The sequence below is a fragment of the Mya arenaria genome, chromosome 5 (assembly GCF_026914265.1).
Source record: "Mya arenaria isolate MELC-2E11 chromosome 5, ASM2691426v1".
Lineage (NCBI taxonomy): Eukaryota > Metazoa > Mollusca > Bivalvia > Myida > Myidae > Mya > Mya arenaria.
The window spans coordinates 75,225,125-75,251,371 of NC_069126.1; the positions used below are offsets into that span (position 1 = coordinate 75,225,125).

The following is a 26,247-nucleotide window of genomic DNA, read 5'->3' on the forward strand; positions in this document are numbered from 1 at the left end:
TTCCAACGACTAGCCCTGTTGTCAATGGTATGTTCTAATATTGTGGCATGTCTGGAAGGCCACTGGCGGAGTTATGAATAACTTTACATGCGGGTTAACTATGAAATTATGTGTTGGGTACAATCACCTTGGCTGAGATTAGCACAGGTTTTGATATGGAATCGCAATTTTCCTTCTTAAAATATCAATGCGCAAGTTAAACAAAATGTGCAAACATGTGAATCGCATTTTGCACATATTGCTGGGTTTGATTCTAGTCGTACGCTATTATATTTGTTTCTAAGTGAACAAGGTTAATAACAAATGAAAAAAGAAGTCTTCTCACTAATTACAATAAATAAAATTGTCGCAAACTTATCACTAGTATAATTTTTAACAACATGCATGGTGAGATAATTGTGAAGATTCCCTGTATACAAGTAGATGTATCGGACCATATTTTCACAGATCACATTCTTCACACCTGTGAAGAATAAGATCCTATTTATCACAGGTGTGTTGAATGAGATCTCATTGTTAACGCAACACAGTCACACGTGTTACATTTCCTGTGAAAAAAAAATGAAATTCTTGTTAGCCCTCTTTTTGGACATACACATGTCTGTTGACGTTGTTGAGTTTATAAAGGTCTGCCCGCCCCGCATAATGAATGCATTTAGACTTGATCCCGTCACATCCGCAATTGTGACTTAAACAAATTTTTGATGCCAAAGGGGGAGTTTTGCCCCCACCGGTTGATGGGATATTCGCCAAAGGAGTAACCGTGTACCCAAAATGTTGAAACTTAGTCAAGACAAGGGAGTGCGTTGAATTATTTTTTTATCCCTACATCCTCTCTGCATGAAATTTTATTTGGGCACTGTCGCGTCAATCATGTAAGTTTCTTACAGTGTCTGTTTCTCTCTCAGATTTTGCACTCATGAAAGAGCTTACACTTTTTACACAACTTGGGTTTATTCAAGTCTACTGTTTTTTTACCAAATCTTCGTACGCATTTCCGAGAGACGTCTTGTTAGTTTCCAAAGTTTCATAATGAGCGGCTAAGTCACTGCCTTGATCAATAGTGTCTTGTATGTCAAGGTATTGCTGAATGGTATCCATTTCATAATGGACTGCTGATTCAGATGAATGTCTGAAAAATTAAGTGGAAAACATTTTGAAACGAGCTCTGCATAAATTGCGTAAACTATTTCAGGATAAAATGTACTTTCAGTATTGACCATGTATGCGATATGAAACTGTTTGATATTGGTCTGGCTTACCTGTCTGTGTCCTTGCTTTGAGAACCAGTTGCTAAAATAAGAAAATAAATTAAAAAAAACAACAACAAACATTATAAATTCAGTTGATTACACATGCATTTAAGTGTAAAGGTCATACAAGAAAGGTAAAAATAACATTCATATCACCTTGCGCTGGGATCTTTGATATTCGTGAAGACCTCAGACGTTTTATGCAAATCACAAGTAGAACTAGCAAAAGGCAAAGTGCGACCCCGCCAACAACACTACCAACAATAGCCCCGACTGAATACGTCTGTTCTGTAAATAATACACAAATAGATGGCATATGTGCCGAGTTGCGTTAGCGTAGATAGTAAAAAAACTCCAACCGATTTTTTTTACTGAGAACAACAAATAACCCCTCAATACTAAATTGCTTGAAGTTAAATTCAGTGATATGGCAGCGGCAACATCTATATTTATAAAGAGGTGATCTATGTGTTGATATTATTACGAATTTGACCGGTCCTTGCCAGTGTATTTCATTTATATCGTAAATTATTTAACTGAACTGATTTTTTTCGTATATACGGCTAATTTGAATGACGACACACAAACATATACTTCCCCAAGATGAAATATTTAGGTCTTAATATTATCATGCAATGGAAACTACGGGAAATAGCAGATGCCAATCACATGCAATGATTTGTTTCATACCGGTTTGCAGGTCTTTTGTCAGCTCTACTGTCAACAGTGTCTCTTTAAAGTCGTTCTGTATCATCACTACGTAACGAGATGATTCAACATTTTCATTGACTTCTAACGATACATTTGCAATTATACCTTGCGTCGTAATGTAATGTTCAAACACAGGCAGAAGTATTAAACCTTGATACAGACCTCGAACTTCGAACTCATCCTTTGTTCTGATACCATTTTCTAGTGGATATACATGTACTCTCACTGGACCGGAATTTGAGTAGATATGTAATTTAATGAAAGTATCTCTATCGCTTTTGGCCACTTTTACAGTATAAATGCTTCCACTGGGTAGATTGGGTTGAGCAAGAACTGGTGCATCTGAAAGGTGAAAATGTTACGGTGCAAAGTTACTGAAAGGGCTGTCTATTTGTGAAATAGTATGTTTTTAAAAAAACCCATCTTACAATAACATTTGTTAATGCGCGACGTGGGCGTAATGCATAATATCAGTTTACTATATATGTTGTGTACATAGTTAGATGAAGAATGTACGTCAGTATTACACAGTTAACACAAACACACGCATGTACCTTTTATCAAAATGTCTACTGAGGCATTTTTCTTGATACTCTGTGTGGCGTAATCTGCAATGCCATTGCTCACCGAGCAGTACCAAATCCCAGAATATTGGTACGATACACGAAACAGCTTGAGTGAATTTCCATCTGGGGGATAAGTGGCTACAATACCATACCCAGGCCAGTGCTGAACCCAGTCATAGAAACTATAATTGTTTGGCACGCCTTTGGCATAACATCGAAGGGAAAAATCTGAATCGGTCGAAGTAGTGTTAACTGTTTCAATCAACACATCAGGTGAGTCTGAAACGAACTTTGAGACAGTATACAATGAACATGATAACACATAAAAGAAACTGTGATTATTAAAAAAACAAGCTACCAAATAGTAAACGAAAAATCTCTAAACTATTTGGCATAAAATATGCGAAAAAAACCCGTTAACATTCCATACCAAAAGTACTTATATTCTTTCATATCTTTACGTACATTGGACCCCGAGGCTAAGTGTGGAACTACTTTCTTTTAGATATTCAGGTCTTATATTTCTCGAAACACAAGTATAATTTCCAGAATGATATCGTGCAATCGTCCCAAAAGAAATGATTCCTGACATTGTCGTAGTGGTATTATCTGTGTCGTTTTTCCACAAGTGTGTGCATCCGGGCCAGCAAACAGACGTGCAAATAATTTGAACCGTTTCTTCTCCTTCAATGACGACATACGGTGTCTTTTCGCTTATGACTGAGGCATTTGGACCATCTTCAATAATTTATAAAAAAACGACTTGATTCGGATTTTTAGCTTATAGATAAGTTATTAACATTTTATCCATCGAAATTAATCGTATATTTCCTTAAACATCTTATTTATACGTATATATCTTTGTGTATAACAAACAGTATGCAGAAATCAAACCAGAATCAATATTCGGAAGTCAGTAATGAGGTTTGCTGGTTTAATATCGTTCATATCTCTGATCTGAGGAAAGATACAGAGGTTATTGATTATAGGCTTACTTTAGTTTACCAGTACTTACATATTACATTAAACACTGCGGCATAACTTTCGTTGGAGGTAAATCCTTGTGCGACATTTTCCATGACAGTGCACTTGATTTCCAATACGGTATCAGCCTCAGAAATCTCTTGAATTGTAAGATACTTTCCTCGTTGTGAAAAAACAAATCTTGAATTGTTTAAGTATGTATTGTTATCTATTATCCAAGTGTAGTTTAAAAGAAGGTTATGGCTTGCAGGAATGGTTGTTGAATTACTCGCACACATGAATGTCAGATTATTGCCCTCAAAGTACGCGTCTCTGCTCGGTGATAAATGGATGGCTGGTGTTTCGGGGATGCCTGAGATTGCAATTAAACAACACAACATTTAACGCAAGAAATCAAATTCAATACTGATTGTAAAACAACTATTGCAATCCGAAGCACTAACATACCGAGCATGTAGACGGTTATCGTCTCTAAAGTTGTTGAAGGGCTTCTGAATGAATAGTTGCCTTGTTCACCAGAACGGAAGTTATCCAGTTTAATGTGCAAACGACCATTTGAGATGTTTCCACTTGGGGCTAGTGTACAATTTAAATACTCGTCTCCAAAGCAGATACCACTTACACAAGTGACTTGGAATATAGAATAATTACTTGGTGTGTATAGGCCAACAGAGCCGTCGTTATGTATATCGTGATTGTACAAAAGAACCGGTTGTTGTTTTGGTCTTGAGAAGATACGCCCTAAGTCCGATAAAACAAAGAAAATTAAAAAATATATACAAAGAGTTATAGATGGAGCCCCACCGCGAACATTATGAATGATCATTTGCATTGTTTTGGGTAAAATATTAAGTAATATTTAGTTTTAATTACCAAGATAAATGCGCTAAATTGCCATGCAGCCGTTTCATGATATGCTTTTTTTTAACTTTATCTGTTTATCGTCTATGATACTACAAGCAGGAAAGAGATAATTATAGTGTAAGCAACATTATGTGTGTGGGTATCTAAACAGTATGAAATGAGGCCTCCCGTTTATAAAAAAAGTTATTCTTACCGTTTATATTTAACATTATTGTAATAAAACCTCCAGACACGTAAGAGCAACTATACATCCCTTCATCTTCTTGTAGAGTGGAAGTGAAGTTTAAGTCTTTTTTATTGTCCGCCCATTTCATTCTAGCAAGTTTTTTCTCTCCAAGTGCAGGATTGAATTGTGCATTTGGTTGGTTGCTATATATTGTTCGCATCCCATTTACCTCAGGGGGACCTCTCCAGCTCGGAAAATCTCCAATCGCGATAGTGCATACCAAAACTGTTTGGTCACCTTTATACACTGTGTTACAAATTGCATTTCCTGAAGTATAAAGAAGTGTTCGTTGATGTACACGGTCAAGTTAAAAGGGATATGTAAAATAAGGTGATGATAATACCTTTGAGCTGTAACAAATAAATAGTCATGTTATATGTGAAGGTTCGTAGAAAAGTGCAGAATTTCAGAAAATGAGACTTAAACAATATTCATAATCTGCTCCCAGACACATTTTCAGCCTTCATAAAATTTCCTGAAAGGCGCACATTGCTGGCCTGTATATATGTTGGAGACATTATTCAACGGCACCCCCAGCAATACCACTATAAGGGCGTATTTGGTAGGATTTTTTTTCGTCCCAAAATTTAATATGGGGTGAGACTGGAGGGATGTCATCACCTTAGGAGTACTGAACACTTTTACAATGAGGTTACACTAAACTGAAAGGTTTAAAGCATTGCTTATAAAAACACATCTTGGCTTCTACTTTCAAAGCTGATTTTCATATTTAAAGGACTTGCCATATCGAGAGAATCAAAGTTTATTTGTACGGTCTGGCGTACTTGAGTATACCTAGGTACACACCTAATGTTAGAATACAAATCGCGACATGCTAAACTTTTAATTTAGCCTAAATTACTTCAAAAAGTAAGTTTATGCTTGATATTCGTTGTGCGATCGGAGTCAAAACTCTTTTTCCCCGAATTTTTGTACCCGTGGATCCATGTGCCAATGCGTCGTTATGGATAATTTGAGAAGATTCCCCGGACGCCGATTCATTGGCAGTCATCTCCACAGATTTGTGGAATGGAGAAAATTTCGCCCGTGCAATGACGGGTCCGATACCGTGGAACCAATCCAGACTCTGCTTCTCTTTTACTTTAACGCCCCAGACTACCTTATCGATCTTAAAAAACAATTGCAAGTCTCACCACCCATACTAGCTTCACTGAAACGTCGCTTGACGCAGTACTAATAGTTCTCAATAATTAAAAAATGAAATGTCATTTTGTCCTGTTCCTGTTTCCTGTCTCGTCCATATATAAGTGCGCGACATGGCACACACTAACTAGCATTAGTCATTACCATTCTCGCAAGTGGCACTTGATGAATGGATGCAACTTACACCAGCTAACTCTAACACCGTGTACATTGATTCTTCTCCAATAAGTCTATTATTGTTATTAGGATTTAAACATCTTAAAGTCACCCCCGTTCAAAACAGCCAGACCTAAAATCGCTTTCAATCGACTCCCGTTCCTAGTTGAACCTAACCTGCTATTTGAAAACGACTTAATCTACTTGAAACCATTTTTGGGAGAATGTTTTTGCAAATATTCATAACCTTCTGATGAATGCACGTCTTTTAAAATGTACTCTATGATCTGAAAGTTCAGCGTCCATGTTGCATATGAGGTTGTCCGGTAAGCGCAGTGATTATCGCACTCGATTCCAACCAAGTCGTCAAGGATTCCATTCCCGGCGTGAGCGAATGTGAGATTGGTTGGTGGTAACTAAGCTAGACAAGTGGGTATTCTCAAGACAATCTAATTCCCCTTACATCACAAACCCACACCCTCGTGCAACATAGTGCAAACGAGAGTGACTTATCTTAAGTTAACTTAACCGTTTTCCCAATCGTTGGTAAAATAAATGTTTGATCTAAAACCACGTGCAATATCTATGCATGTGAAAAGAGCTCGAGGAAAATATGCAGCAATATTTCCCCATCAGTTCTTTGTTTAAATATTGGAGTGGAGTACTAGTATTTGATTTAAAAATTGTAGGCCGATTCTACGAACGTACAAATGCACTTAGTTTTTATATATACAACAAATCCAATCCAAACAGTAACATACTTACCGGTCAAAAGTATAAGACATATTATTTTCAAGTAGTCCTCCATTTTAAGTATAAGCGTATACATCAAACACAAATGCGGAAACTATTTAAATGCTTCCTATAACAAATACTTGTTTTCAATTACCGAAAAGGAAGTTAACTAATATGAACTGGCTTACTTACTGAGTAGCAAACATTTAAGCAATCTTCAGTAATGTATCAACAAGAGTTAACTGCCAGAGGTCTTATCAATGTAAGTGAGTCGATTGCATGAACAAATTACGAACATCGCATAAGAATAAAACTCGGACAACATCAAACCTAAAAGATGTCGATGAAAAAAGATGTCAGTCGTGTCAGACGCAACACCGTGTCAATCTGCGACAGTTTCAATGAAAATCTTAGTCGATTTTTAGGCAAATTGAAATTATCTTAGTGTCATAGTGTCATTATTGTTCTACATATTTGAGTGGACTGAACATTAGCCAGTTCTAAAAATGAGCACAAAGATGAGGAAATACTTTTTTTATTAACGCTTTGCCATTTGAGATTTGTATACAGGTTTAAGATTACTAATGTAAATACTATGATACATTATTGAAAAGGGCCCCTCTTATTTTATGTAAAACCCGTATGCAAGTGTTTTAAATCCACGCACGTAGAATATCGTCACTTCTTTACGCCTCATTGTGGAAGATAATGGACCATTATAATTGGATTGTCGAAATGTTGTGAGGCAGGCTACTTCTATGTTCATTTATAATCTGTTTCCATGTATATTTGTAAAGGGACTGCGGCCAGTTCAAAAAAAGGAGACCAACCATTTCGAAGTTAACTTAAGGGCCTCCCACATTGTAAAAGTGGCTGGAAAAGCCTTAATATACAAAAAAACTGTTTACAAGTTAATGTTTTATAAGTTTTGAGGAAAATTCATTTCGAAAGTCAAACATACATTGTTTGAGACATGGTTTGTTGTAATAAGGAGTTGAACATATTTTACGAAATAATATTTTATCAGATTTTGAATAAAAATCCATTTGCATGTTTTTCGGTTTTGGTGTCAAAATGCCCCAGAACACTCTATCAACGATGACTTGTGGGTTCTTGATGATATCCTTTTTAATTAAGAAAGATAGTCAATGAAATAATGAAAAATAGTTGATTAGGTTTATTTCTTGGTTTAGAAAAACGCAGATATTATTCTTAAAATAGCTGCAATCACCACAAAAAGTCACTAGGCATTGCAAATTGGTAAGCATTGACTATTTTGACAGAAAAACATACTCATACTGTATAAAGACATTTTCGAAGAAATGCAATTGCTTTTTGATTGAGAATCTGATAAAATCTTAGTTCGTAAAACTTGCTTAACTCCTGATAAAACATACACATGTTGCAACGGATGAATGTATTATGCTTGCTAAATATTGAACCTCACATCTAAACCAAAACTGTTTTTTAATAGTTTTTGTTTGGTCATTCAAACGACTTTTGCACTGTGGAAGGCCTTTAAATTGATATTAAGTTTACTTCGGTCGTTTTGTTTTGACATCCTCTTTAAAGCGTCTATAGTATTTCGTTTCAGCAAGTTTATCTTGCATGTAATGGGATATTTGCTTTTAACTAAATGTATTAGGTGGCTTTGTTCACAAACTAGGCTGAAAAGTTATTCAGTTTGCTGCATAAAGTATTTGTTATTGGTGAAGCGTGATTCGTGTTAAATACGGCGGCGCTATTCCCCCCTTTGATCGTCGCGTTAAAAAGTATTCTACATTTTCTTAAACAGTTTATAAATAGCTGCATGGATCCTTAAAGATATGGTGATGTCAAATAATTGCAAAATTCTTTTTGTTTTGTAAGTTTTAGGTTGCGGTATATTTGAAATGGGTAAGAAAGGCCAAACATTGAGTAGAGAGACACAAAATATGTTGTAACATGTATGTTTAACACGGCATTAATAATGTCAGACATTTCGAAGACTTGACGGAAGCCATATACATACTTAAATAAAAATAAAGGATCAATAGAAAATTAACCCCAACGGACAATCACAAACTGTAACTGAAAGTAACTAAAAAAACTCCAAGGTTATGCTTTTGGTCTGCTTTTGTCACATTGTGGAAAAAAAACGGGAATACAAATGCACACATGTATAAAAGGATCTTCGAAGAAAATGTGTGGTCTGTTATTGCCTGTTATTGCCTGACATTTCCCAAACAACAATTACATTATTTCAGGTTGACAAGTGCATTGTGCTTTAGGCTCAATGTATACAAGACCAGGAACAATGATAAATCAATAGCTTGGCCTGCATAGTCACCGGATCTAAACATTATTAAAAAAATGTCTATATGTTTATAAAAAAGAAATAGTTCTTGTAAATTTATATAATCAACAATGAACAAGAATTTTTTTGGTGACATTCTGCGGGTTTAGACTGAAAGCATGCCCGCCTTTGCTCAGAGTCGTACATATCAATTTCTCAAAGGTTAATGCAAAAATGAAGGAAATACAATTAAGTTTTACATTTAACACCATATTGTAGATGTTTTTATAAAAGCTCGCAAAGAAAATTATAATGATAACAAAAATAACCAGTGAAGAAAGGTCAATTGCTCTGCGTTCTTTCAATAATTTGTTTGGTTTTTGAAAAAAATATATTTCGGATGTACAATTTTTTAGGTATTCGAATATAATGGCGAACGTCCAGCGAAGCTGCGTATTTTGTCCTTTTGCGTACATTGCCTGTTGTCCTAAGTCATCAATTGACATTTCCTCTTTACGTTCTGTAATTTGTTCCAATGTTTGACGAAACGCTATACACTCCTATACAATCCTATACTGTGGCATTTCCGAAATGAAATTGGCGGGTTTCAGAATAACTTTACACGCTTTACACATGAAATCGCATTCGTCACATTTCAATATTAATGCGCAAGTTTACCAAACACGTGCGTTTTTAAATCTGAATCGCATTGTTCAAATGTTGGTTATTTACAACACTCGTATTCTATTATATTTGTTTCTTAGTGAACAGTAAGGTTTATAACAAATGGAAGAAAAAGCCTTTTCATTAATAACACTATATGTTCACGTCGAAAATCGACAACATCATTTGCACAATTTTTAACAACATGAAATGGAGAAATTATATTAAAGATTCCCTGAAAACAAGGAGCTCTATCGGACCATATTTTCACAGATCACATTCACACCTTGTGATCTTTCACGCGGTACAGTTAAAAGTCGTGAATTCCATGTGATAAGTGTAAAGTTCTTACCCGAACCCCCTTTATGGACAAACACATTTAATGATGAGTGATCTGTGAAACATATGGCCCTGCAAAGGTATAATCTGAAACGCTTGAGTTTATTTTCTGAGTAGGAGCCATTATTTGTTTTTATTTTGGAAAATCTTCTCGTCCTGATCTCAGTTTGACTAGTCTCTGTACTTTATATTGTTTAATTTATTTAACTCGACTGCAACCAACACAGCTTCGTTTTCGTACTTTTGGTTTAAGCTACATTTAAATAATAAGACGTTGGTATAGTACTGTCGTTTCATGCAACTGTAAGTTTATGGTGTCTTTACGGCATTCACTATTATATGGGCACTGTTGCATCAATTATGTAAGTTTCATCCATTTTTTGTTTCTTTCTCACACATTTTTCTCTCGTAACATACACGGTTTAAGCGTCTTGGATTGTGTCAAGTCTCCTGCTTTTGTATCAAATCTTCGTACGCATTGCCGTGAGACGTCTTGTTAGTTTCCAAAGTTTCATAATGGGCGGCTAAGTCACTGCCTTGATCAATACTCTCTTGTATGTCAAGGTATTCCTGAATGTTATCCATTTCATATTTTGCTGCTAATTCTGATGAATGTCTGAAAAATTGAATAGAAAACATTTTGAAACATGCCCTGCATAAATTGCCTAAACAAGGATAAAATGTACTTTCAGTATTTATCATGTATGCGAAATATAACTGATTAATATTGTTCGGACTTACCTGTCCGTTTCTTTGCTTTGAGAACCAGTTGCTGCAATAAAAAACCCATGACATTCAGCTGATTGCATGGACAATGAAGTGTAAAGGTAATAAAATACTGATTAAAATAAAAGTCATATCACCTTGCGCTAGGTTCTTTGATATTCTTGTAGACCTCATACAATTCACAAGTAAAACTACTAAAAGGCAAAGTGCGGCCCCACCAACAACACTACCAACAATAGCCCCGACTAAATACGTCTGTTCTGTAACAAATACACACATACATTGCATATTTGCCGATTTGTTTTAGCTTAGGAAGTATTTCTTTAAACCAAAACAATTACTGAAAACAACCAATTACCCCTTAACTCACAATTGCTAGAAATAATATCCGGTGATATGGCAACGGCAACTTCTATATTACCAAGAGATTATTATATGGGTCCATATACATTTATTTAATTCATATTGTAAATGCTTTAGCTGATAGGATTGTTTTCGTATGTACGGCTAATTTGAATGATGCGAAACAAACATATTCTCCCCTAAGATGAATGAATGAGGTCTTGATTGCTAATTTAGATATCATTATGAAGTGGAAACTACGGTGAAAAGAACAGCAGTCAATCACATGCTATGGTTTGGTTTCATACCGGTTGGCAGGTCTTTTGTCAGCTCTACTGTCAACAGTGTCTCTTTAAAGTCGTTCTTTATCATCATCACGTAACGAGATGATTTCGCATTTCCGTTGACTTCCAACGATACATTTGCTATTGTACCTTGTGTCGAAATGTAATGTTCAAACACAGGCAGAAGTATCTCAGCTTGATACAAACCTATTACTTCAAACTCATCCTTAGTTCTTATGCCATTTTCTAGTGGATATACATGTATCCTCACGGGACCAGAATTGGAGTAGATATGTACTTCAATCAAGATCTCTCTATCGCTTTCGGCCACTTTAATATTATGAATGCTTCCACTGGGTAGATTGGGTTTGACAAGCACTGGCGCATCTAAAGAATAAAAATGCTACGGTTTATATTACTGGAATGACACTTTGTTTAGGAAAGATTATGCATTTTAATAAGAAAAACGGTTTATGTACGACGTAGGCGTAATGTTTGATATCATTTTATTATACAATGTATGTTGTTTACACAGTTAAAGGAAGAACCAACGTCAGTGACCATATACTGACCAGCGCTAAAATATGCATTTACCTTTTATCAAAATTTCCACAGAGGCATTTTTCTTGATATTCTGTGTGACGTAATCTACAATGCCATTGCTCACTGAGCAGTACCAAATCCCAGAATATTGGTATGATACACTATCAAGCTTAAATGAATCTCCATTTGGGGGATGAATGGCTACAACACCATACCCAGGCCAGTGCTGAACCCAGTCATAGTATATATATTTGTTGGGCACGCCTTTGGCAGAACATCGAAGGAAAATACCTGACTCCGTCGAAGTAGTGTTTACTGTTTTAATTAACACATCTGGTGAGTCTGAAACGAACTATAAGACAGTAAACGGAAAGAGCGAAACAATATCCCATAAAAAATGTGATTTAGTAAACATCCCAAGCTACCAAATAGTAATCGAGATATCTCCAAATAACTTGGCATATAATATGTGAAATACTAAATGTAAACACAGCAAACCAAACCTACTTATGTTTTACCGTTATTTGAAAGACAAACACTTCATTTCTGTACGTACATTGAACCACAAAGCTAATTGTAGAACTACTTTCTTTTAGATACTCAGGTCTTATATTTCTCGAAACACAAGTATAATTTCCAGAATGATATCGTGCAATCGTCCCTAAAGAAATAATTCCGGACATTGCCGTAGTGGTATTATCTGTGTCGTTTTTCCAAAATTGTGTGCATCCAGGCCAGCAAACAGACGTGCATATGATTTGATCCATTTCTTCTCCTTCAGTGACGACATACGGTGTATTTTCGCTTATGACTGAGGCATTTGGACCATCTGCAATAAAACGACTAAATTCTGGATATAAGCTTACTAGATATTAGTCACAACTGTGAACATTGCAACCATCGAAACTGTCGAAGATTACTTCAAACTTCGTGTTTATCTTTGCGTTTAGCAGTACGTATAACGCCGACCAGAGGCAATATGCGGAAGTCAGTAAAAAGACTCTCAAGGGTTTGAAGGGACTTGCTCATGTTTTATAAAATACACTTTCCTATGTATAAAGAAATGTGGCCACTTATTAGGAGTGTTTAAATCTAAGATACCAACAGCTGGAACCCTTCAGCAAATGTTGATATTTGCTCAAATATCGTCTTTGAAGACCACAATTTTTATTAGTGTTTATAACGGCTATGATAGATTCGTTGTTGCGTAATGGGTTGATTGACATTGTCACGTGATGTTATTAATGTTTTGTTAAATGGTCAAAATATCCATTTCTGCTGTTTAAGTCCCGGTGGCTTAGTGATTAAGGCGTCTATTTTTTTTAATGTGTTACTGACTTTACCGGCGTGGGTTCGTACTGTTCTAAAACCAACATATATATTATACTATAATTGTATTTCTTCTGCAATTTCAATATCATAGAGTAAAAAAAATGATTAAATAAGTGTTTTCATATGCATTTCCGTAAAAACAAATTTTTGGTCCATAAACATGAGCGATTCCCTTTAACAGTAATACACATACATATAACATTAAAGGTCGACGTCTAATTATATGCATGCATCTTTGCGTGTATTATTATGTAGAAATCCGACCTGATATAATATACAAGTGTACAAAAAATATTTATTAATTACTTTGTATTACCGGTACTTACATATAACATTAAATTGTGCGGCATTACTTTTGTTGGATGTAAATCCCTGTGCGATATTCTCCACGGCAGAACATTTTATTTCCAATAGCGCATCAGCTCCAGAAATCCCTTGAATTGTTAGGTATTCCCCTCGTTGTGAATGAGAAAGTCTTGAACTGTTTGAGTAAATATTGTTATTTATTATCCAAGTGTAGTTTAAAAGAAGGTTATGGCTTACAGGAAGTGTCGTCGAATTACTCGCACACATGAATGTAAGGGTATTGCCCTCAATGTAAGCGTCTTTGGTGGGCGATATGCTGATTGTTGGTGTTTCTGGAACGCCTTAAATAAAATTATTCACTTTAGTTCTTAAGATAAGTTGTTTATATAAATAGGCTAGGAAAATTGTACTTAAATTGATGTATGTTTTAATAATAGAGTATCTTTACATTACTAACCACGGCAAAGAATACATACATTTAATGTTGCTGATAGATGAAATAGATGAACACTGGATTACCGGCACGAATTCTTTATTGATACAACTATATTAAAAAAATAAAGACATGAGTAGGTCTGCATTATAATATGGCACAGCACCAAATTTAAGAATAATACGTGTCGGCTGACATACCGAGTAAAAATACAGTTATTGTTTTTAAAACACTCCCTGCGCTTTCGAACTGGTACTCCCCTTCCTGACCATGCCAAAAAGTATCCAATATGATATGAAATGATCCATTTGAAATGTTTCCACTTGACGACAGGCTACAATTTAAGTACTGGTCATTATAGCAATTGCCATCTAGACATATGGCTTGAAAGATGTTTCCACTTGGAGACACAAGGACAACTGAACCATCATTCGTATAGTTGTGATTGTAAATCAGTATTGGTTGTTTGCCAGGTCGCGAAAATATTCGTCCTATGGAATATAAATGTCACAACATATTTGATAACAGATGGCATTTATTGTCCAGTACCGATAAAATAACCTATTTAAAGCATCGTCGGAGGGAAACATCTCCAAACAGTTTTTTTAAAAAAGGTAAATGATTCACGTCAAAAGCTTGAAAGCATCACTTGTTTTGTATTATTTTTATATTTATGTATATTGAAGTTTTAATTTCAATATGCGTACCTTCAACTGTTACTGTTATTGACATGGTTCCTATAGATGCGGCAGAGCAAGAGTAGTTTCCCTCGTCCTCTTGAAGAACCGAAGTGAAGTTTAAGTCTCGTTTATTTTCCGCCCATTTCATCCTTAGCAGTTTGTTATCGATTAGAGCAGGATTAAAGTGCTGACTGGCCTCATAATTGTACAATGTTGAACGTCCACTTATGTGTGGGGGACCGTTCCAGCTAGGATAGGCGTCACTCGCAATAGTGCAAACCAAAACTGCAGGATCACCCTCATATACAATGTTGCAAATGACCTTTGCTGAAAGATAAGGTTACACAATTTCAACCGTTGTTCTTGTAAATATAATTATCATAATTATGAGCGATATAACATATCCAGTTAATTTAATTTTCTTACCTGTAAGAAGTATAAAACATATAGATTTCAAGTAAACCTCCATTTTGAACATAAGCGTATTTATTTAAATCAAATACGGAAATTATTTAAATGCTTTCTATTACAAATACTTGTGTTCAATTACTGAAAAGGAAGTAAACTGTAATGATTTACAAAAACTATTTCAGAGGCTGAAACACTTAAAGCTGCACTCTCACAGATATACCATTTTTACAACTTTTTTTTATTTTTCATCTTGGAAAGAACAAATATTTGCGTAACTATCTGCAAACCACTGATATAAGATTGCTGACAAAAAAATCAAATCGTAGATTTTCATATTTCCGTTCGAAAATTAATGTTTAATGGCTTAAACCGTTACTCACGGTTTAAGAAAAATGCACAAAACATCAATTTTTCAACTTAAATATAAACATCTGCGATCTAATTTACTTGTCAGCAGTCTTATGTAACTAGTTTCCGTTGATTTTAATTTTTGGCTCGTTCCATGACAAAAAAGTTGTCAAAACGTTTAGTCTTTAAAAAGTGCAGCTTTAAGAAATGTACTTCAATATACACTGAACAACACTTCTAAACGCCCACAAGGTGTTTGATTTAAATATAAAATTGAAATAACAAAAATCTCAAACTTGTTTAATACACACTTTTTACGCTTTCTATTGCAAACACTTTTATAAAATTTCCATTCATTAGAATACTTCATTCATTTGAAATAACAATTTTATAGTTAATCACCTATAAAATAAAAAGTCTCAAAGTACTCTCCAGAATAAATGTTAAAAATGCACTCTTACTCCCAAATAAGATTTACCACAATTAATACAATTATTTTAATATGCTTGTACCAAAAAGGATAAATAAATGGTTTTATGAAGGATACCGTGTTTAACTTGAAAGAAAGGTGCAGAAACACTGTATTTCTACCTTATAAGACGATAATATATCGTAGTAACTCTTTTCGCACTCACCAATCATTTCATATTTTTGAGCATTCAGCTATTAAATACACAATTACAATCTTGTTATCACTCAAATTTATTTTTGTTATAATGTTTATGCATTGACTTTAGATAAGAGTGTCACTTTAATTTAGTAGCTTGTTTGTCCACCATTTGCAGCAATTACTGCATGGCACCTTGACCCCATTGAAACCACATATCTGTGCATGTAGTTATGTGGGATAATCGCCCATATCCGACGAATATCCAGCCTGAGTTCGCCGGTATTGTGTTGTTGGCGCAAAGCCCTAACTTTCCTCTTTAGCAAGTCCCACATATTTTCTATCGGATGAAGATCTGGCTTTTTGCGGAAAAATATAGACTATAAATGTTTTTTGTTGCCGGCATATTCTGTGTTCCCCGAGCAACTTGACAAGGCGCATTGTCTTGCAACAACATCATGCCTCGATAAGTTTGAATGTACGCTATCAATACAGGTTGAATAATGTCGTTCTGATACCTCACTGTGTTTATATTACCATGGATTGGGACAATTGGTGTCTTTAAGTGCATGGAATTTCTGCCCAGACCATTCCATGTTTCGCTCTTCTCTCAGTCAGTAAATGCAGACGCGCCCGTGTGCCCCAAGGAGCTTCAATCTGGTTTCATCCGCATAAATGACATTAGCCCAGTAAGCGCTAGTAAACCGTTGAGTCCACAGTTAACTGGTATTTGGACTGCATATTTGGCCAGTCAAGCTATCTGATTCGAGCGATTCAGTCGCTAGGGTGATCTCTTGGACTGGGAATTATAAAAAATGTGTTCTTGGAAACCAGGCATATGTTTTACTTCATGACTGGTACCCGTCCGCGCGTAGAGCTGAAACGTGCATGCCGGGTCCGACCGGTGTGTATACTCAAAGGTACTGTCGAAGATCGATGAGTCGGTAAATAAACAGTATTCTTGGCAGAGTTATTAAAGAAAATTGCGAAAACGCTACTAGTTTGCACGTGTTGAGCTATTGTACTTTGGAAATAACTCCTTCTATACAGGCTTGCGACGTATACAGTTGTTTTATTTCAAACAAATATTGTAGATCTTAGCTCGTTTCCGTACATGTGTCTCAATCCGAAATCTGCTAACATTTGTAACCTGTGAATGATAAAGATTGTATAAAATATTCAAAAAAAATAATATGTAAAAATATACGACCAAAAGTGGATTATTTGTTTATTATGTGTATCATAGAGTACAAGAAAACATTCGTTTTATAATTCTCAGTCCAAGAGATCAGCCTAGGGACCGAATAGCTCGACTTGCCAAAAATGCAGTACAAATACCACCAGGTAACTGTGGTAGATTCCGCCTGTCCGATGCTTACCGTGCTGCTCTGTGCCTCGCAGTAAGGATAGGAACCTTCCGTGGTCGCCGGGCGCGAATACCGACGGCCAGGAGCCGGTTACGGACGGTAGGGAGCTAATTTACCGGTTGTACGTGCCAACGTCCTCCTTGCCGTTGACGTAGCCGGGATGAAACGGTAACGTAGATGCGATAGAACCTGATATCTATCTTAGTGGCGAGTTGTTTCTCAGCGTTTAGGCCATCGGCGCATGTTAGCAACACTGTTTTTCTCCCACAACTGTCGGATACTCGAGTGACGCCGTACAACCTGAATTATAATGATTATATGCGCCATTAGTTAAAACTGTACACTTTTAATATTATTCCCGCATTATATCGGAATGCATTTATTAATTTACCTTATTGGTCATACCTGCCGAATCGGGTTCCTACATCAATTATGCCGACGGCCCTTGTCCGCTCTTCAATGGTCATTCTAGCCATTTGTTTCTGTTTAACGTGTTTTAACGTGTTGAATTTCAACATATATTGCGTTAAAATTAAATTATCGTTTAATTCATTCACTTCGAAATTTTCGTGTCAAAAAATCGGAAATCGCAGCTATCATATCGCATGGTCAACCTCGACTGTTGAGTGTTGTTTGCTATATAAAAATATGATAGAGTATTCAATATGACGCTGTAGGTTCAAATTTCAAGACGATACATTAAACAATTTTATAAAATGGACGTTTAGAAATTGTGTTTAGTGTATGTGCATTTTTAAAATAGATTACCGACATTGGCCTTATCAATGTAAGAGAGTCGATTGCATAAAAATAACGAAAATCATAAAAGTATATCACTTCATCAAGCTGAAGGTTAAAATAAATAAAAATGGAAAGCGTGGTAAACCCAATAATGTGTCAATCAGTATTTCTTATTATATGCAAAAATCGCACGTAGATAACGTCACTTTGTTAACGCCTCAATGTGATAATGGGTCATTCTGATGGGAATACGGCAATGTTTTGATTTACACGTCTTATTCATTTAAGCCTTTTTCCAAGGTACTTCGGCCAGCTAAACAGAAAGAGACACAAAATGAATCCCAAGCATTTAGTAGTAAAATTAACTAACCAAATAAAAGGCGGTATTAGGCTTACTTCGGTAGTTTTATCTGAAACCACCCGTAAAGAGTCTATAGTGTTTTATTTCAGTAATTTGAGTTTGCATGTAAGGGATTATGTTTAATGTGGATTTATTCACAAACTAGTCCTAAAAGTTATGCAGTAGAGTGATAAAATAACTCGTTGTCACTGAGGCATGATTTCGAGCTAATTACGACAGTGCGTCTTCCCCTTTTAATGTCACGTAAGTAGTTAACATATTCCTAATAGTATATATACATTGGAAGATTCCTTAAAATATGTTGAGTCATATACTCGGGATAGCAACGTTTTTGTATGTTTTGGTTTGCAGTATATTTGAATTGAGTTGTGAGACAAAACTTTGTTGCCATATGTGTGTTTAACAATGAAATTACAATGTCAGAATCTTAAGGGGACTCTTAACATACCTCGTAGTACAATTGTATCTGTTTTAAAGATAAAATGAATCGATAGTCAATGTACATCAAACGAGAAGACCACAAAGTAAAAGTAGCTAAACATACTACAAGTTTTGATTTTGGGCTAGAGTTTTGGCATTGTGGATAAATAACCGGAAATACTAATGTACAGCAATATGAAGAGATATTTGAAGAAAATTCAAGTGGTATGTTATTGCCTGACATTTAATACTATTTTAGCATGACAACATCCAAGTACATCGTGAAGGTAGGCTCAATGAAAAATAGTTTATCGAAATCTTGGCCCGCACAGTCACCGGATCTTAATATTATTATAATAACGTCTAGATGTTCATAAAAAGAAAACATTCCTGTAGAGTTTCTTTTGAGTGATACACTTTTGTTGGATGAATTCTGTGGGTTTAGACTGAAATCACACCCGCCTTCGTTCACAGTCTGTACATATCCTTTCTTCGAGTGTTAATGCAAATATTAATGCAAGTAAAAATACCTTTAACACAGGTTTCAGGGATTGGTTTTGTTTGGAAACAGCCAACAAACGTTATGGTCGTAGGCATAGATATTAAGTAACATATATATTCGCAAGTGACATGTTTATTTATTAAGTTGCTCAGCCGTTTTTATGTTAAGGCGAACCGTCGTTCATGTAATTAAACTTTTTTTTTTTGTTTCCGCACCGCAGTGCATGGACTGCAAGAGGAGACCGATTCGCAAACGTTGGCCGCTAACACATGTAGTTAGCCTAAACTTAACTCACGGCAGGTTATACATGTACTGTCTAACTCGCAGTGTACAGAAATGCTAAATGCTGTTTGTGACTTCCTTTAAACCAACTATTTTCAGATTGGCACACACATCAATATTTTGCCCCGGGGGGGGGGCGGCGGGCATACACGGGACTTTAGACAGAAGACAATTTCCGACAGGCGGGAATTTGACACGCCGAATAATTCCGGGTCCCGGGTTTTAGACATAAGACGGATTTTACATCTCGGTACCCGGAGTTGTATAGACAACCGTATTTCGTATCCCGGTACCCGGAGTTTAGACAACTGTACTGTCGCACTAAAAAAATGGCGGACAAACTTTCACACGTTTCATCCTTCTCAGTTAAAGAGATGTGTGAATGGGTGGATAGCATCTCAAAAGATCTCACAACCATATTTAAAGGTACAGTATTAAATATAAACAGGAAATGTTCATCATTACTATAATTTATTTTGGCATATCGTATTAAAGTTCCATTCTATTGCCATGTGTTTTTGCGCGCGCTGTCCTTTACGATTTTGACATAAAGTCCGTTTTGATCAATTTCTTCTTTTGTCACTATGTTTTCAAATGCCCTCTGCTGCAGTCTCGTCAAAAAAGCGTCTATATGAGGGAGAGGGTTTTTAAAAAAATGACCGTTTGTCATATTATAACATGAAATTTTAATGTTATAATATGACAAACGGTCATTTTTTCATTGAAAATAATTAACATGATTATCATTATAGACCCACTCATTGACCTCATTCATATTTGGATTACCTGCCCTTGTAATTGGCTATATCATAGAATATTATTGCAATTTTCGATGTTTAATACACTTTTTTGTGCAGTGTTTTCGATATTCCGCCCTAAATATACGTCTGTAGCAGGGTATTAATCTTAATAGCCCCGTAATTATAATATTTATGCATTTATGCCCATAAGAAGAATAAATCGCTTCTTTGGATATCTTTTTTCAGATTTTTTGTTATGCTGCAACAACTATATATTAACAAAAAGGTAATTAAATGTGAACTCACAAATGGTATAATACTAGCAAAATATTTCAGTACTGTATGCTATGGTGATGGTGTGATAAAAGTAGTGCAAAGTATTCTGTGTTTCGAGCAACCTGACCTTATATACTTTCTTATTAATGAAAATGTCCAGGACTCCTAAAGCTTTTACAAATATATAGGGGGAGGCACTGAATAATACAATTGAACGTGTATATACATCCATCTGTTTATTTTATGGACTGCAAATTAGTCATGCATTGTGAAAATTTTCAAATAATGTGGCACAACTCATTTATGTTTCCAAAATGAAGACACCACCCAGATCCCTACCTAAAAGGTTTGACAAGGTCACCCTGAGACGTTAACTGTCGTCTCCTTTGTACTTTGTCACACACACACTAAGAGGTTACAGGTCAAAAATAAAAAATATGCATGTTTTTGGTGACAAAAGGGTGATGAGATCTCATTAAAAGGGCCTCATCACATCAGATAGAATTGACAGAAATAAAAAATCATGATACTTTTACCTGTCCAACTCAATGAGTCTCAAGAGAAAATGAATTGAAACCATCTACACAAAATTTTGTAAACTAGCCACAATTACCTGTGTGCGGATTTGTTTGGTTGCAGACTGCTGAAACACATGTTTTGCCTTATTTTTTTATATATATGTACATTAATCCTATCCTTGCTTAGCTAGATACTAATTACATTCTGATATATGAATGGTATATATTGTAGCATGCTTTTAAAAACTATCTCTGTCTGCTAACTTGTCTTGTCATACTGAATGCTCTGCAGAAGCGCCAGCGGCCAGCAACTTTTCTGGGTATTTACAAAATGTAGCAATTTTTGCCCCAAAAATTGGCTACGTAAATTGCTTCAAAGTTGTGGACTGTCCATTTGAGGGAGTCAACGTGACACAATCATACACTTTTATGACTAAAACTTCCTAGCAAACACAAGACGTTGATACAACATCGGATCTAGGTAGGATCTAGGGTGTGACGTTGGCAACTTAACTTCAATGTCAAAACGGCTTCACATTTAATATGATGATCATCCTGTCATACCGACGTTGTTTTTTAGGCTTAGTTCGTCACGACACAAATACAACGTCGCGTTCATAATGTCAGAAATACGACGTCCAATCAACGTATGTTTCTGACTTGTAGACATCTGGTACTGTTCAATATCATTAGTATTCTAAATTAATATTTCTTAAATCGATTTTGAAGCCAATTTCTGTAATTCAAACACGAACATAGAGCCGATTTATGCCGTGAAAAGTGGAGATAAGTTTAAACATTAATGTACGGTTTCCGATTGGAATTGTTCATACTTTTTTGCATACAAATGCTGTTACAATTTTTAAACATAATCCAATGTTAAACAAAAACAACTGAACTTTTTGTCTGAGTGTCAAACAGCTTTGATCCAAATCAGACTTGCTGTCTGATCTGGATCCGAGCTGTTTGAATTATCATTGTAGCCGCAAATAGCAGACTAAGTTAATTCAAATGTACACAGTCTCATTTTCACTCATAACGATTTTTCTACAAACCAGGACTTGTCTCTATCTGTTTTCAACTCTTTAATGCTTGTATGGGACTTTTAACTACTCTATTTATAATGTTTAATTATTATTATTCACATGGCATGGCTTACATGTAAAAATTTATTTGACCAATGTTACAGAGAACTAACAAAGATTTCATCTGCTCTAGCTGTCAATATACTTGATATTTTGATCATAGGTGGATGTCTTAAGTTTAGGATCCATATTCTGTTTATATATGACACTTTATATGTCCGATGGCTATTAAACACTTCAACTTGGAAAAGCAAGCAATATCTCATTTAATTAGCAATTGTTAACAATTAAAAGCCAGTTTAACAGTTTCTCCTCATTTCTGTTTATAATATTGTCATTATGGTTACAGGTAATTAATGTTGTTTCACATCTTAAAACCGTAAATTTGTTCATGTAAAGAATTGTCATTATTGAGTGTTCTGATTCAGAATGATACCAAAACTGTACATGCAACCTTTTAAATTGCATTTGTGTCTATTCCAGAGAATGACATAGATGGCCAAGGGCTTCTGGCAGTGGTGGAAGATGACACATTATTCAAAGAGTTGGTGCCAAAACTGGTTCTTAGGGCCAAACTGAAACAAGGGCTCTTTTCAGAAAAACGGGTAAGATTCATTTAAGGAATGAAGAGATTTTTTTAACTTTGCATCGAGGTATGAAATCCAAAACCTGATCACATACTATGAAACCCCGAAGCAAAGTTAAAAAAATATCTTCATTCCTTATAATTAAGGGTTAAAAGCAGTGAATAATAAAACAATATGGTATAGATCTACAACGTTATTTTCAAGTCACTTGTTTACCAACAAAATTACGTCAACGTCATCGCGCTTGCATTCTATTATGTTATCAAAATTGGAACTCAAAAACATTGACCAATCACTAAAAAGCAATGGAGATAAAAACAAACAAAACTAAATTATTATGTTTTGTTTTGTTTTTGTTGGGCTTTACATCACTTCGACAGTAGTTCAGTCATTTCGCAACGCCCGGCTAATAACTAGTGGATGAAGACCCCAGAAACCCGTCTAGAGTTGCACGGACAGGCAACCGGGTAAAGCTTCCTCACATAATGATTTTCACCCCGGACGAGGCTCGAACCCACAGCAGTGAGGGACAAAGGTATTTAAGTCGGAGACTAACCCCTCGGCCACGGCAGACCCGGATCATTATGGATCTGCATTGTATTTATCTAAACCTGTTAAGTCCAACCTACGGACACATTTTCTAGTTTCTTTTAATAGAACTAACATTACAGAATATTAACACGGACATTCCAAGATATGTCAGTGTGGGTGTGGGTGGTGGGGGGGAGAGACATTTGTTTTCTATGAAAATAATTTCTAAATTCAATGTGCGGAATTTATTCAATGAATTTTCAGGTTAGAAGTACTTTCATCTTTCAGAAACTTGAAGCGGCACCTGAACCTGAAGTGGAGAAAACCACACCAAAGGAAAAACTGACAAAACCATACAAGAAACTGTGCGTTAAAAACGGCAAATGGGAATTGGAAACCGTTCAGAGTTTGGTAAATAATATTGATTGACCCTAAATAAAATGTTGAAATTTGTAGGTTGATTCTTGTTGAGACTGCTTTCGGTGTGCTGGACATAATAACCACAATGGCGCTGGCCAGGCTTAAAATTTATCATGGAGAAAGGGATTTTAAAATAACTTGGTGTAAATATTTGTTACAAATAGACGATGTGTTGCTTGTGCATTTAATCTATGTGCGCTATATTTAGGTGTTTGTTCCAAATTGATAAATGTGAATTTATTAAATGTTGATTTTGTATGGAAACAGGTTAACATTTGGTTGGAGCACCTCAACAATGTCGCTGCAAACAGAGAAAGGGGCCAGGCAAAGGCTGCAGAGACACGGTCTCTGAAAAAGGTAAAGCATTCACATCATGACAGGTACATCAAGAACAAATGTCTCAACAATAAAGAAGTGGCTTTACATTAACATGTCTAATTTGCTTAAATCGAAAACTTTTAAATTGTAAAGAGAATGTCTGTACAAACTGGAACTGAACTCTAATGGCATTTTTTCACCTCCAAACATAACACCCCATATATCTACCATTAGAATTAAAAACAACCTATTTTGTTTTATTTGTTGTCAAAATATATGTTGAAAAGTTTGGTAAAGTCATGTTATAATTTACTAAATAAAGTTAGTTTTCTTATTAGGTAAGCTTTTGTTATCGCACGGTCTCCGTAGTTGTGGTCGTCACGGTTTTATTTATAGCAATTGCTTCAGATGACTCCTGAACCAATGGTCGAATTTCAAAATATTTTCCTTGGGTGACCCTCTACCAAGTCTCAGATTAAATCTTTTCATCTACGTTGAATAATTAAGGTCCCTAGGTCAAATCTTAAAAAAAACGTTTTATACTCTCTACATGCCACATTTAACATCCAATCCTCATGTATGAAATACGGGCAAAATGTGAGTCTACATGAAATGTAGGCTAAGTTTGAATTTGGGTTGCGTGGGGTTAAAAACTATGTATTCGGTCAAATTTTAGTAAAACCTTGTATACACTTCAAAGGCCACATTTTTCACCCAAACATACTGGTATTTTGTCAGAATGTTTGTTTCCATACAACTACCGGTACTACAAGGAACTACTGATACTGTTGCTCCTCCTCTGTCATGGGAATGTCTAAGTCTTTGTATTGTGATCTCAGGCTAGCGATATAGGGACTATTGGCTCTCTTGTTAAATAAAGCTTTGTTTTTCTAGAAAGAGTTGAGGACAGAGACAACTCCTGGTGGTGCTGCCACATCGACTGCGACTACCCATAGAAGTTCCGCTAGGAGCCCAAACCATAGCCAGGCTCAGAGTGCACCAGACAGTGAGTACCCATGCTACTCAGCTTAATAGTTATATATTTTACATATAATATTAGAATATTTATACTCCCAAAAAGTCAGAATTTTTTATATATTTTTTTTTTTTTTGGGGGGGGGGGGGGTTTATGTAGGAATATGTCCATAACATCTTTTCAGTGCAACTCCTCCTAAACCGCGCAATGACTTTTGTTTAAACTTTACTCAAAAGGAGTACATGATATGTAGATTTTAAGAGTTGTATTGTCTATTCAGCACTATACTTTATGTATGTATAAATATTTTAAGTTTACATAAAACCCTTTATAATACACAGCTGGAATCAAAATATACTTATAAATTACTTTTGTGCAATTGTATACTCAAATCACCATGTACTCCTGCCAAAGCATGGTTATTATCTATCCCAGGTACCACAACCTGCATACTATAAAATCATGCTTAATTGAGTAACTTCTGTTTCAGATATCATGGTAGATGTTTCGAGGTTTGGACGGAGGAGGGTACCAAAAAGATTTGATGAATATATTATGTAAAAACAATAAAAATAAAAATAAAAAATGAAGTTCACAATGTTCTATATATTTTTGATCCTAGTGATTGGTCTATTTTTAGATCACCTAGAGCCAAAGGCTCAAGGTGAGCTATTCTGATCACTGCCCACTTTCATCCAAGTTTTCACAGGAATGTTCCTTTGGTGGACCTCTTTCAAAAATGTACTGGCCTGGTACGGCTTTCACAAAGCATCTCGAGTCGATATCTTGCTAAAACTAAAATTTCAACATTGGATATCTCATTCAATTGTATTGCCACTGCACTAAATTTGTGTCTGCTTGTGAAACTCCCATGTTTCACAGGCAGACAAAATTATTAGCAATAATATTGAGGTCATTATTTGATATTGAAATTTTGAGTTTGAGCACGATCTCGACTCAAGTCGCTTTGTGGAAGACAGGCCTGGTACTGGTTTGTTTTAAATACCAGGGATCATGAAAAAGTAATCTGTTGCCGTGATATAACTGAAATAATGTTGAAAATGGCGTAACACTCACCCCACACTCCTCAAAAAAACACAACAATATTAAAAACAAACACAACAAAACAAACATTTTCTTCAAGCTCTTTCATTTAATATCAAATACAGTGGTGT

General features: G+C 35.6%; 3 protein-coding genes across 6 annotated transcripts; 1 reads left to right on the forward strand and 2 right to left on the reverse strand.

The window, feature by feature from the left end:
- Positions 1–806: 806 nt before the first annotated feature.
- On the reverse strand, positions 807–6,738 carry LOC128235226 (uncharacterized). Its single transcript, XM_052950004.1, has 10 exons — positions 6,690–6,738; positions 4,572–4,871; positions 3,962–4,255; positions 3,546–3,866; positions 2,996–3,268; positions 2,519–2,809; positions 1,944–2,306; positions 1,410–1,541; positions 1,263–1,293; positions 807–1,132 (listed from the first exon to the last, which is right to left on the reverse strand). The coding sequence occupies exons 1-10, from the start codon at positions 6,730–6,732 to the stop codon at positions 964–966; spliced, it is 2,217 nt and encodes a 738-aa protein (XP_052805964.1). The 5' UTR covers positions 6,733–6,738; the 3' UTR covers positions 807–963.
- Positions 6,739–9,337: 2,599 nt separating this feature from the next.
- LOC128233562 (uncharacterized) lies at positions 9,338–15,127 on the reverse strand. 4 transcript variants are annotated; one of them, XM_052947292.1, is made up of 10 exons: positions 15,009–15,127; positions 14,610–14,909; positions 14,103–14,393; positions 13,490–13,801; positions 12,388–12,660; positions 11,883–12,173; positions 11,313–11,675; positions 10,800–10,922; positions 10,678–10,708; positions 9,338–10,552 (listed from the first exon to the last, which is right to left on the reverse strand). In XM_052947292.1, the coding sequence occupies exons 1-10, from the start codon at positions 15,058–15,060 to the stop codon at positions 10,378–10,380; spliced, it is 2,211 nt and encodes a 736-aa protein (XP_052803252.1). In that variant the 5' UTR covers positions 15,061–15,127; the 3' UTR covers positions 9,338–10,377. The 4 variants fall into 4 exon arrangements, with proteins under 4 accessions (XP_052803252.1, XP_052803251.1, XP_052803253.1 ...); XM_052947291.1 differs by having other exon boundaries at positions 13,490–13,810; XM_052947293.1 differs by lacking the exon at positions 14,103–14,393 and having other exon boundaries at positions 13,490–13,810.
- A 3,970-nt stretch (positions 15,128–19,097) lies between these two features.
- LOC128235963 (uncharacterized) lies at positions 19,098–25,671 on the forward strand. The gene is made up of 5 exons (XM_052950748.1): positions 19,098–19,124; positions 19,721–20,047; positions 24,046–24,135; positions 24,991–25,102; positions 25,563–25,671. Exons 1-5 carry the CDS (start codon positions 19,098–19,100, stop codon positions 25,631–25,633), a joined length of 627 nt encoding a protein of 208 aa, XP_052806708.1. The 3' UTR covers positions 25,634–25,671.
- The last annotated feature ends 576 nt before the right edge of the window (positions 25,672–26,247 follow it).

Coding starts and splice junctions, on each gene's coding strand:
- LOC128235226 (XM_052950004.1), bottom strand. CDS start 6,732: ATGGAGGACTACTTGAAAATAATATGTCTTATACTTTTGACCG. Junction 4,256..4,571: donor AATAATGTTAAATATAAACG/GTAAGAATAACT, acceptor TATCGGACTTAG/GGCGTATCTTCTCAAGACCA. Junction 3,867..3,961: donor GATAACCGTCTACATGCTCG/GTATGTTAGTGC, acceptor TTGCAATCTCAG/GCATCCCCGAAACACCAGCC.
- LOC128233562 (XM_052947291.1), bottom strand. CDS start 15,060: ATGTTCAAAATGGAGGTTTACTTGAAATCTATATGTTTTATACTTCTT. Junction 11,676..11,882: donor TGTGGAAATTTTGATAAAAG/GTAAATGCATAT, acceptor TTTATTCTTTAG/ATGCGCCAGTGCTTGTCAAA. Junction 10,553..10,677: donor CAAAGCAAAGAAACGGACAG/GTAAGTCCGAAC, acceptor TCAATTTTTCAG/ACATTCATCAGAATTAGCAG.
- LOC128235963 (XM_052950748.1), top strand. CDS start 19,098: ATGACAACATCCAAGTACATCGTGAAG. Junction 20,048..24,045: donor TCTCACAACCATATTTAAAG/GTACAGTATTAA, acceptor GTATGGAAACAG/GTTAACATTTGGTTGGAGCA. Junction 25,103..25,562: donor GGCTCAGAGTGCACCAGACA/GTGAGTACCCAT, acceptor CTTCTGTTTCAG/ATATCATGGTAGATGTTTCG.